General features: G+C 28.7%; 1 protein-coding gene across 3 annotated transcripts in view; it reads right to left on the bottom strand.

Annotated features, from left to right (window-relative positions):
• CDH18 (cadherin 18) overlaps positions 1–12,664 on the bottom strand; it is a 376,381-nt gene that overhangs the window by 27,946 nt on the left and 335,771 nt on the right. For all 3 annotated transcript variants that reach the window (XM_039842743.1, XM_039842742.1, XM_039842744.1), the window contains one exon: positions 4,732–4,853. In XM_039842743.1, coding sequence (XP_039698677.1) covers positions 4,732–4,853 — 122 coding nt within the window. The remainder of the gene's footprint in view (positions 1–4,731; positions 4,854–12,664) is intronic.

The following is a 12,664-nucleotide window of genomic DNA, read 5'->3' as shown; positions in this document are numbered from 1 at the left end:
GAAATGCTATAGATATAAGATTGAATAAGCCAAAAATTTCAAAGTAAACAAAATATTCAGACCTTTTTTACCTGTAATGGGTTAATTATATGATTTACCACACAGATTAGCAATGATTTGTTTAAATATGAGTACAATAAACATTTTAAAAATGACGTTATAATCCCCTCAATGAAAAATCTAAATTCATTTTGGTGAAAGAATTGGAAACAAAAGTTCGAGCCACATAAAGAATCCAATTATCTTATAGTGACAGCTAAACTCATACAATATTAGAAGACAGCAATGATGCTAATTATGAGTAGTTTTTAAAAGATAAAAAAAAACCACAAAACTTAATCAAAATACATTAGAACTTAGGGGTGCTAAGTCTAGCAATTATTCTCTGAAAACAGTAACAGTTATATGAAGAAAAGAGAAATACTATGTAAATAGTTAATGGGACCCACAAAAGAAAAAATGTTTTTTGTTGATTTAACCCTCTCTAAAAAATGGATGGCTTTTTATATAAGAATAAAGTAGCCCACTTTTTTAAAAAATTGAAATTTATCTAGTCATATATTCATGGTTTGAAAGGGCCCTGAAATTTGGATAATTTTATTCATTTTAGAGATGAAGAAAGACTTGTCAATGTCACAAAAAATCACACTTAAAAACACTACAGAACTTAGGTGGTCAATGCAGAAGGTAAAAAAAGTCCCAGGCTAGCAATGTGACATTGAGAAGTCATGACCTAGAGAATGCCTGAATGGATGTTTATATGAGTAAGAAATGGGCAATATAAAAGGTCAACTGAAAAAGTCAAGATCATAAGGCCAATACAAAGAGAGTTCAATCCAGAAAACTGAAACTAACGTTTTAGATTTGGGAGCTGATGTTCACATCCACAGGACAAGCATCAATTGATCCAAGAGCAAGGGCTCAGTAGCATTTGTCCAGATTTTCAGTGATTTTGCCTCACAAAGTTGGCTATGGCTTAGCAAGTGTACATTACTCCTAATACAAGATCACGGTTTGTCCTTGAACTTTTAAAATTATCTTAAATTAAGAATAAATTTATTTGTTTATATAAATTGGAAAAAACAAATTATCTTTAAAAAAATCTAAAAATGGCTGATACAGCCATTAGCTTATGTATCGATTTTTGATTCTTTATGTTGTATTTTGAGTTTTCTGAATAACCTAGAAATCAAAGAAACAGAGTGAGTGAAAAAAAGGAAAGTTTACTAAAGATTGCTACTGATAGATCATGTACTTTATACATAAGAGAGGTAACATTTAATCAGATATTTTAATCTATTAGTATAATATTAAATGGTATAGTATTTAATTTTCATTGCAGTTAGGTGACTTTATTTAGAGTGATTATTCAAGTAATTGTTCAATATGTTTTTCCAAATGTTTCTTTCGAATTCTTTTTCTTGTTATATTTATTATATGCCTCTTTGTAAACAACATTTAATGGACTATTTTTTCTTATTTATTTTGACAAAAGAAATCTTTTAATTTGAAAATTTAGGTGATTTTATTTTAACATAAATATTAATATGTACTTCTTTAAATTTACTTTTATTCCCTTTCTATTTCACCACTTTACTTAATTTATTTTTATTTCTGATTAAAATTTTTTTCTGTGACTTCTACCTAGAAAATACAATTTTGCATATTAATTTTTTATCTTTTATTATTCCTATATATGTTCAAAGAAAAAAACTATATCTCAACAGTAGATATGAAATTTTGTCATTCTAATTTTAAGCTTTACAAACTTCACACAACTTTGTAGATAATTTTGGAATTATTATATTGGTTATAAATTTCACATTTTATTATGATTATATTTTAGTTTTAAATGTACAATTCTAGAATCTTTGAAGTTAGATCCTATATAAAAAGTTTTCTATTCCTCTTTGTTTTTATACTATAATTGATAATATATCAGGAGAAAAATCACAATAATTTTTTGTGTGAATTATTTTAAAGAGAATAAACATTTTAATAACACAATTAAGGTAAAAAATGTTAAAGAAATAGGACTTTAAACCCCAACTTTTTTAGAATTAAGTATTTTTAATTCCAATTTCCATTAGCTTATTAGTTACATTGTCTTTTACAATTTTTATTAGTTGAATTAGAGATTATAGCATGCATTCTTGACACATTAAATCTATTACAAATTAGGAACCTATCTACTTCCCTCAAATTTAAGGAGTTACAGTATTTTAACACCTTACTTATAATCTATTAGTATGTCTGCTCATGTCTTTTGATCATTTTTAAATTGAATTTTTTTTTTTATTGTTGAGTTTTAAGTATTCTTTTTATATTCTAGATGCTAAACTTTTATTAAATATGTGATTTGGGCTTGCAAATACATTCTCCCACTTTCTGGTTTGTCTTATCTTCTTAACAGTCTTTCTTCAAGCAAATTTTTGGTTTTGGTCAAGTTTAATTTATTATTATTTTTTTTCTTTTGTAAATCACAATTTTGGTGTCAAGTCTAAAAAATCTCTACCTCGTACTAGATTCATTTTTTTCCTAAAAGTATTGTCTTTTTCCCCTTGCTATTTTAATTATCTGATTTTATTTCTGAATTTTTATTTTAAGGCATCTAGGTAAAGTTACCTTTGTAGTGAGTCACTTTATTTTTTTGTTGTTGTTTTCCTCTATATTTCTTAAATATTTGACTTGACCTTTAACATCAGTATGAAAAATTTTCAAACATGATCTCCTCAATATTACTTCTTCCAAATTCTTTTCTTTAATATCTCTCTGAGAATTGAATAACTTGTATGTTAGACCTGTGTGTTCTATATGCCTTTCATATCTTTATTTATACTTTCTTTTTGCTTTTCCATGCTTCAACATGAATATTTTATTCTGACCTATTTTCTAATTCACTTATTTTCTCTCCAGCTATGTCTAATCTGTCAAGAATTGAGATCCCATATGCACTTGCTGTATTTTTAAAATCTAAATTTTTAAATATAATTTTTAACATTTTTCTTATCAATTGTACATTTATAATGTATGTAAAGAAAATAATTGGGCATGTGTGTGTCCATTTTTAACACAACTGAAAGAGGATTTGGCAAGCAAATTATTCCAGGTCTATATCATAAAATTCTATACTGCTTTTAAAATGGTGATGTAAGAAAATTCTTAAGTACACGAAGTGATAATCTTAACATATTGATAAAATAATAAAACGTATAACCTGTAAGTACTTTAAATATATAATTTTCATCAGATTTGTCTTATTCATATTTTCTAATTTTCTTTTGGACAATGAACATGAGAAAATTGTATTTAAAAAATGAGTCCTCCATTTATATATACATAAATATTTCCCCTGGGGGTATTTAAAACACATAAGCAATTATTATTCTAGCAAGCTACTAATGATTGTTACTCATACACAAATACGCAAGGCAATATTTCTTTGAATTATACTTACATCACAAGCTTCAAAATGAGTTAAAGTGATTTTGAATGATATCTTCATTCTGTTTTACCAAAGACAGTAAAAGGGACTATCTGACTCAGCTGGACCTAGAATATTTTTTTATCTTGAGATTCATCTGTCACAGACAGACTTTAAGGTGACTCTCATGGACTGCTTGACTTGGTGTAATCTCTTTTTCAAGTGAGTGTATCCTGTGTCTTGCTGCTGACCAATAGAATATGGCAAAAATTTTGACACATCACTCATCTGTTTCCTACCTGACTCACTACAGAATCACTTCTTACTTGTTTGGTGAAATAAATGTCCATACTACGAAAACTGATATGGCAAGAAAATGTGGGTGGCGTCTCAAACTCTGGGAATTTTGAAGAGCTGAAGAAGATTCTGAAGCTTTCAGGTCTACAGATGAAAGTAACAGAATGCTGCCAACAATCGTGTGAGCTTGGAAGGTGTCCCCAAGCCCCAGGCAAGGACATAGCCCTGATCGATACCTTGGTTATAGTCTTGGGAGACCTCTGTAAAGCCCCAGCTAAGCCATGAGCAGATATCTGATCTAAAGAAACTCTTACATAAGTAAGAGCTTTAAGCTGCTAAATTTGTGTAATTTGTTATACAGCTGAGAAGGCAAATGCACTTCTTCCATGTTCTCACTTGTTATATGTGCCTCAGCCACACTGGCCTTCTTTCGGAATTTCCATGCTCCTTTAACTAGCTATGATGATACATCCAGACTCATGTCCTATGTTCAAGCTCTTTTCTCTTTCTTTTACTTTCTCTTCTTTCTTAATACATACATACTCTTCACATTTTTGAAACTTAATCATCTTTTAGTACAAGTATCACTCAGTCGTGACTCATGTCACTCTCTCGGGCCCTACAAAATAGATGAACCAGTCTCTTCTCCCTAGTCTAGTCACAAAGCTTCATTATGACAGGAAAGTTCACTGTTTCTTCCTAATTTATTACAGGGCTACACACAAAACATCCAATATGATTTTATTGGTATGATGAATACATGCATGAATGAGTTAGATTTTGAATTACACTTGGGATCTGAAAAAAATTTATTTTCTATGATTTTCAAAAATATTTGGGAGTTAAAGCTTTATAAAATTATTTTACTGAGCACAAAAATAACACTGAGGGATTTCAAGAATTATACCTAAGAATAATAGAAATAGAGCTGCTTAGTTTGTTGTTGTTGTTGTTGTTGTTGTTTCTTGTTTGTTTTAATTCAAATGAGAGGAAGAGAACAATTAACTTACCTGGCCAGGCTTAGAATTTTCACAGACAACAATATCATATTCCCTGGCAAGTTCTGGCGGATTGTCATTGACATCCAGAACTCTAATCCCCACTGTGACATGGCTCAGCAAACCAGGATTGTCTGCAAAACACACAGGGATGTGTTTAGTATTTCCACACACACTTTAGAGGCTTAGTTTAAAACAAATCTCCTTAATACTGTAGCTTGTCACTAGCTCCATATGCTGTAGCAGGACTTTTGGCAAAAGACAACTTTATGAAGACACTCTTTGCTAAACTCATTAACTTACAGAAAAATGAAAAATGAACACCAAGACATGGCATGAATGCTAAAATGATATTTTCATCATATCAAGGAAATTACATATTATTCAAGAACTCTAGTGGGAGAAAGTTGTCAGAATTCATTGTATGCTGTCAGAGTCTAAGGGATAAACAATTGGTGTCATCATTAATCTAAGACAAGCAGAAGAGCTGTTAAAAAATAAATCACATCATCTTTAAAAAGTTCAAGGTTTCAAATGTAAATAAACTTGGAGAAAATAAAAAGTAAAATTCTTCACATAAGGATCATTTTCTTCTTATGGGAGAATATATTTGGTGTGTGTGATGTCATGTCACACTGGGGGAAAATAAAGAATAATTTAAAATAGAATTTAGCATAGAATTCACACATAAATCTGGTAGATATAAAAATATTAGTTATTTCTTTAAAATATCTTAAACGCAATCTTCCCATTTTTCAGTAAGTTTATTAATTCTGAGATATAAAAAAAGGCAAGTGTTGGTTTATTTTGTATGTCAAAGCTATACATTCAGAATTCATAATGGGAAATTTAGATTTCTTTTTTTATTGCTGATTTTTCTGCCATTATCTTAAAAAAAATCCAAAATTAAAACAATAGACTGATATATTAGAATGTGACTAGTAAAAAAGATAAGATCTACACAAATTTATTGATTTATCAAAGCAGAACATGAGATGGCAAATACTATGTTAGGAAAAAGTCATATAAATACATATACAGAAGATATTGAAAACAATAAGGAAATGAATGCATTAAAAAGAGCCATAAGTGGCTCAAAAAGAAATGAGAAAACTGAGTAGTGCTATAATTAAAATAAATTTTAGGTAAAAATAATATTTTCAAAGAGGAAAAATCAGGTTTATATTATTTTACTTAAAGAAACAGGTAATTTCATTCTTTTACACCTTTTCCACAGAAAACAGAGGAATAAGAAAATACTCTTCAACTGTTTTCTGTGCTCTGTAAAACTTTTATATCAGTACCAGACACTCCCACTCATGAAAGATATTAGGTATTAATAGCTTAAAAAAAAATAACAGCAAACTCACTCCACTGATGTGTATAATAATCTATCTTCATCAATTTAGTTCCAGAAATGCTTATTTAGTTTAATATTAAATGAAGGAAAAAAGACAAAAAGGGAAAGAAGGAAGAAAAGAATGAAGGAAGGAAATCTAGAAACAAATCTAAAAGTATATGAGAGATCTATATGAGAATACTTAACTGAATTACATTAAAGAAGATCTAAGAAACTTGAGCTCTATCATCCAAGTGGTTGGAAGACAAAATATCATAAATAAAACTAGCCTCTCCAAACTGATGTGCATATTCAATACAATCTAATAGAAATCCAATGAGAATTATTTATAAAAATTGAAAGAGGATTCTAAGATTTATAAGTATAAAGATTATCCAAACTAGTATGAAGAAGCACAAAAAAAGGAATATTGGCTTTACCATTTATCAAGTCTTATTATTATTATATGGTATTAGGATCTAAGACAATGTCACAGTATCAATGGGATAGACAGAAACAAAAAAAGAAGCAATCAGAGATACACTAAATATAGAAATTTAATATATGATAATGGTGCTATTGAGAATCAATGAAGAAAGTACTAATTGATCAAGAAATGCATGTAGTAAAACTTGTTATCTACGTCATCATCTTTGCAAAATGGGCCATAGATTACACTTCACACAAAAATTCATTTGAAATAATTAAAGACTTAAATGGATAAGGGAAAACTACACATACTTTGGAAAAATATTAATATACACTATATTAAGTACATGAAAGATTTCAAAGTACAAACTGTACTAGTAGCAAAGGAAATTGATTAATTTGATTACATTCAAATGTGACATTTTTTTCAGTTCCTCCAACTATGACACAAAGAGAAAAAAAAAGTCTCAAATGAGTGAATGTGTTTCCTGACAAAGGATCTGTATCTATAATATATAATACAATGTACTAAATCAAAAAGAAAAAAGCACAATAGAAAAATGGGTAAAATTAATAACAAACATTTAACAGAATAGATAATATAAATGGCAAATAAACACATGAAAAAGTTATCAATATCATTAATATTTAAAGAAACGCAACTTAATCAAAATAAGTTACCATTTAACACCAATCATATTGATACAACGTTAAGTTTGACAAGATTTCTTCAAATGCTTATTTGAATATAAACCAATGGGAATGCATAAAATTTGAAGTAACCCACATATCTTTCCTTTTTTCCTTGCACAGTTATGTATTCTCATGTTCAAAATCTAGAAATTTCCCTGGCTTATACCTTTGGGTAAACTCTTGAACACATATGGTACCAGCACAACTAATAGAAACACCAATAGAAAAATGAAAATGTCCAACAGCTGAATAAATACAATAACAGTGATGTATTTATACCATTGAGAAAATAAGTGAATTTCAACATAGTCATAATGTGGACAATCTTAGAAATAAAATGTTGATAAAAATATTTTTTCAGAAATAGCTCAGAAGACTGTATTTCAGTATACTAAATTTTGTAAAGCTGAAAAACAAACATGCAAAACTAAATAATTTATTATGAAATAAATAATATACTATTGAGGATGCTCTCAATAACACTGCTTCTTAAGTATATTGATTTTTTCAAATTTGTTTAATATGCTTTACAATATCTTCTTTATAGTGAATGCTGAATGATGCTACATTAAATTTACAGGGAAAAAAGTTATACAAATAGATTAAATATACAGAAAAAAGTTATAAAAATATTGAATTAAAAAATTACAAAAGTATTGAATAATATTTTAACATACAGAAAAAGTTATAAAAACATCTTGAAAGTAATATGTTCTGTTAATACATCATTTATAATATTATCATTAATTAGTATTTTTGCCTATGCAGAATGAAAGCTAATGTGATGCCTATATATTTTTATATTAAACAATTTTTTATTATAAAGATAACCATATGTATTGATTTAAAATTAGTTAAATGGTGATTTAAGTATTTGCTTATTTATTGTGATTCTCATTATTGAAAATATAAGGCACTACTACAGCTTTTCTACAAGCTAATATTGACAATTACTATTGACAATTGATTTTTTAATGATATATTAAAACTAAAAGAGAATACTTATTCTGAATTCTCATTCTGTAAATTACAAAAGTGATATGGACCCAGTTTAAATTACTCATCTTGGCAAAGTCCGGGTTATGATTAACTTCCTATCACCACTATATAACTATATCTCTTCTATTGCAAGTTTTATACATAATTTTTACTGTATTTTATATTTCAACCAGGTACTTGCTCATTTTTTTAAGAGCAGTCAAAAACAATCTGTTCTAGAAATCCGAGGCAAGAATAATTTTATTACCTCTAATCATTGGTATCAGCAGTTTTCATTGTTGCTGAGTAAATTGTTCTCCACTCCTTTTCTGAGCAGGCAGGTTTAAAAGCAACCTTAGAGTATCAGGAAAAAAAAGCTTTGTAGGGGATTCTGAAAAGACCATACCCTCAGGAACGATTAGAAAAAAAGAACAACCAAGTACCCGTTTTCGACCATCACCACCTCACTGTCGCACCTCTGTCTTGCTCACGCTGTCTTCTGGCCTTGGAATGGCTTGGCACCCAGTTCATACTTGGATACAGGAAACTATAAACCCTTCTATATGGAAATGCACTCTTTCCATGTGGATCTAATGTTATTTAAATCTCCAACATACAATTACTATTTCATCACTTCATGATTAAAAGCACAGCATTTGGGATCAGACAAACATCGATTTGTCTGTAGACTTACCACCATTATGTGTTCCTTGGGGAGGCTGAACTGAATCTAACCTTATGGTGGACATGAGTAATGATCTGTATGACATGCCCTATTGGGGCACTCACAGGAGGTGCTGATGAAGAGTTACGAAAACCAGAATGCCAGATAAAGTTTAATAATTACTGATACAAACTGAATTAATTGTTGTCTGTGTACTAAAAGTAGAATGATGTATAAAAACTGTAGCTTTAATTCCAGATAAGTAGAGCTGAAAACCCACCATAGCTTTGTAGCCACTTGTGGCCTACGTGCATGCATTCTAATATTTTCTGCTCAATAATAAACTTAGCGAAATCTATATTAGAGAATTGGCGCATTCCTTTGGCTTTCTATTTATCATTTCACATAGTCCTAGGGTTGGTATTTTACTTTTTGAATGTCAATCACTTTACCTATAAAATGTGAACGTATTCACATGTGTTAGAAGCATTTTGCTGTGGCAAAATCTGGACAATGTCCTTGAAGTTCTTAATGCAACATTGCTGTTATTGCTATTATTATCTTTATTTTTATTTTCATTTTTAGGAAATCAGTTTTTCAGTCCTTTAAACGGTAGAGTAAAAAAAATACAATGGATCAGACAAAATTTAGTATAAGCCCCTTTCCTGAACTCTTTTGGAACATAAACTTTGGAAAGTTATTTGTTATCTCTCTGCCTTAATTATTTAATCTGTAAGACAGAATAAGACTTATTTTACTTGCCAAACTGTATCTTTGTGAAACAATTAAGGAAGTTATGTAGCTTTACCAAACTGAGCCTTGGAGAGAGCAAGTATGCACATTTTAATCTGTTCTGAAAATAAAAACAAGACAGAAACCAAACAAAATCTATGTCACACTGATAATCTTATATGTGTAATTTCCCGAACAAACTCTACTGTATAAAAACAAACCATGTTTTATGTAATAGCAATGTAACAGGAACTCACATCAGCAGAGTGCCTCTGGAGATAGTGATGCAGCAGAAGTGGTATTCTAGTGCGTACGCAAGCTTGATTTAGAGCGTTCTCTGTAACTTGAGGAACGGTCTGTTTTATCCGGTGAGTTCTTCTGAAAAGTCTGTTATGAGCATGCCGGTATGATGTGCTCTAGAGAACGCAGAGCAATGAAATACACCACCCTCTAGATTTCCCACCATCAATATACATGGAGAAAACAAATTATATATTAATATTTTTTCAATTTGTTTTTTGTGACTTAAGTTTTAATTTAATTTTACCCCAAAGCTCTTATTACATTATTATGTAACCTCCTAAAATTCTAAATCATGTTTATTAGTATATATACAAGTTTGCTATGGAATTCTATATGTTTGTAATCTAAATATTCATATTTTAATGTTCACATAGATTTATGTGAATTTTACTGTCTACAAAATGTAGAATGTGATTTCATTCTTTTACTTTGTGAAAATTTACTTAAAAGGAAACCTTCTATACTGCAACAGTAGTAAATTGTAGTGATTATGAATTTAATTGTGATTAATATAATCATATTTATAGTCTAAGTTTCATAAATGCTCATACTTATAAGAATGTGTTTATAAATTATGTTTTTGGTTTGTGTTTCTCTGATTTCTATAAAAAAGATTACATAGGCAAATATTTACAAACCAAAACAGTCCACATCCATGTGAACTGTTATGGACTGTTGTTAGAACGTTTTAAACAATTGGCTTATATTTTGTTTATTAACAAACATGTTTCCACCATTGCCTTAAATAAATATATAAAGATAAGTTTTGCAAATAAATGATCAAATGAAACAAATTTTCCACACAGAACATTTATTTTGAAATGAAGATAGTTTTTCCAATTTTACATGTGCTTCAAAATCTTATGTATAAAACTTGTGTTTTAATTTTTAGGCCAAAAAATGGGTAAAATAATTAATAAATAATATAAACTCTTTACTATTTACCACCACAACTTATTTGCTCAAAATCAATTAAATTAAAAAACATGTCCTCATAAGCCATTATTGTAAATATTAGTGGAAAGTTTATTTGGCATAGATAAAAATTGAAAACAAGCCATATTTCCACAAACTGATTTATAAATAAAATGTGATATACATACATACAAGAGAATGATAAATAGTTATTACCTGTTGAAATTATGGTATGGGAAAATATTAAAAGCATATGCTACTCAAAAATTACCAGTCAAAAGAATCTACATATCTACCTTTTATTTTGTTATATCTAGAAAAGGCAAAATTGTAGGCTCACAAATCAGACCAATAGTTTCTAGGATTTAGAAGTGGGAGAAAAAATTATTTTAAACAGGACATTCTGAGTTGATAAAATTATGCTCTATCATGATAATGGTGATGGTATCGCGATCAGATGCATTTACAAAACCCATAAATATTTTCACTTAACAAATGGTGATTTTATTATGTTAATTATTCCTTTATAAACTTAACTCTTAAACAAAACAGTAATGTAGTCTAAAATTATTAATTTGTAGCCAGGACATAGTATCACTCAGTTTACAAATTAAAAGTTTTATAAATAATGACATTCGATTTTCAAAATAAAATTAAAATATTATGAAAATAAAGCTTTATTTAACAAATATTTGTATATAATTTAAAAAAATCATGAATCATGTATAATGGACAAAAATTCACAAAATATTTAGAGATAAATTTTACAAAATATGTATAACATTTCTACATAAAAACTACAATATACTGTTGAGAGAAATCAAGGAATAATTAAATAAAAGGAGAGTATATACTATACTCATGAATTAGAAGATTGACCTTGTTGAAACGTCAATTCTCCCCAAAATAATATATAGATTTCAATCCAATGCCAATTTAAATCTCAGTAGCTTTTCTAAAAATAGAAATTGGCAAGTTGTTTCTAAACTTTATAAGAAAATGCAAACAAATCAAGAATTCTAAGTCAATTGTGAAAAAGATCATCATGGCTGTATATCTTTTGCTACCTGATTTCAAAATTTTCTATAAATTTACATTAATCAAGATAATGTGCCACTGGCATAGTATAAACAAATAGTCAATTAAACAAATAGTATACATGGTCAATTGATTTTTGACAAATTTGCCAGAACAACTTGAACAGGAAAAAGAAAGCTTTACAGCAAATGCATATCTATATGGGAAAATAACCCACTCCCATCCCTATCTACTGAAACACAGACAATAACTCTAGATTGGGGTTAAACCTAAACTTAGAATCTAAAAACACAAAGCAATTAGAAGAAAATATTCACAATCTGGGTAGGTAAAGATTTTATAGACAAGACAGGCATCACTCATTATAAATTAAAAATTGATAGTTTTAACTTATGATAATTAAAAATGTCCTTCAAAAAATACAGTAAGTAAACAAAACAGCAAACCTCAGAACTGGAATATCTATATAGATATAGATAGATATAGATGTAGAGGTATATTTCAAAGAATTTATGTCCAAATTTGTAAAAATTTACAATATTAATTATAAGAAATTAAACAAAGTGAGCAAATGAGATCATAGAGGAATATATACACATAACCAATATAGATATGGAAAAGGTGTTTAGCATCTTTTGTCATTAAAGTTATGTAAATTAAAATCACAATGTAATTCTACTATACTCCCAAATGAATGGCTAAAATTAGAAAGATTATCAGCTTTAGCTGATGAAATTACAGCAACCAGAATTCTCACAGTTTGATAAAATTTTACAACTACATTGGAAAATCAGTATGACTGTTTCTCATAGTTAAACACACACCTATCTTGTGATAGAAACAGGCAACTGGTA

This window comes from Pteropus medius, unplaced genomic scaffold (genome assembly GCF_902729225.1).
Source record: "Pteropus medius unplaced genomic scaffold, Ma_sr-lr_union100, whole genome shotgun sequence".
In the NCBI taxonomy this organism is placed as follows: Eukaryota; Metazoa; Chordata; class Mammalia; order Chiroptera; family Pteropodidae; genus Pteropus; species Pteropus medius.
Note: the sequence above shows the minus strand (reverse complement) of the source record. Positions and strands in the feature narration are given on the sequence as shown.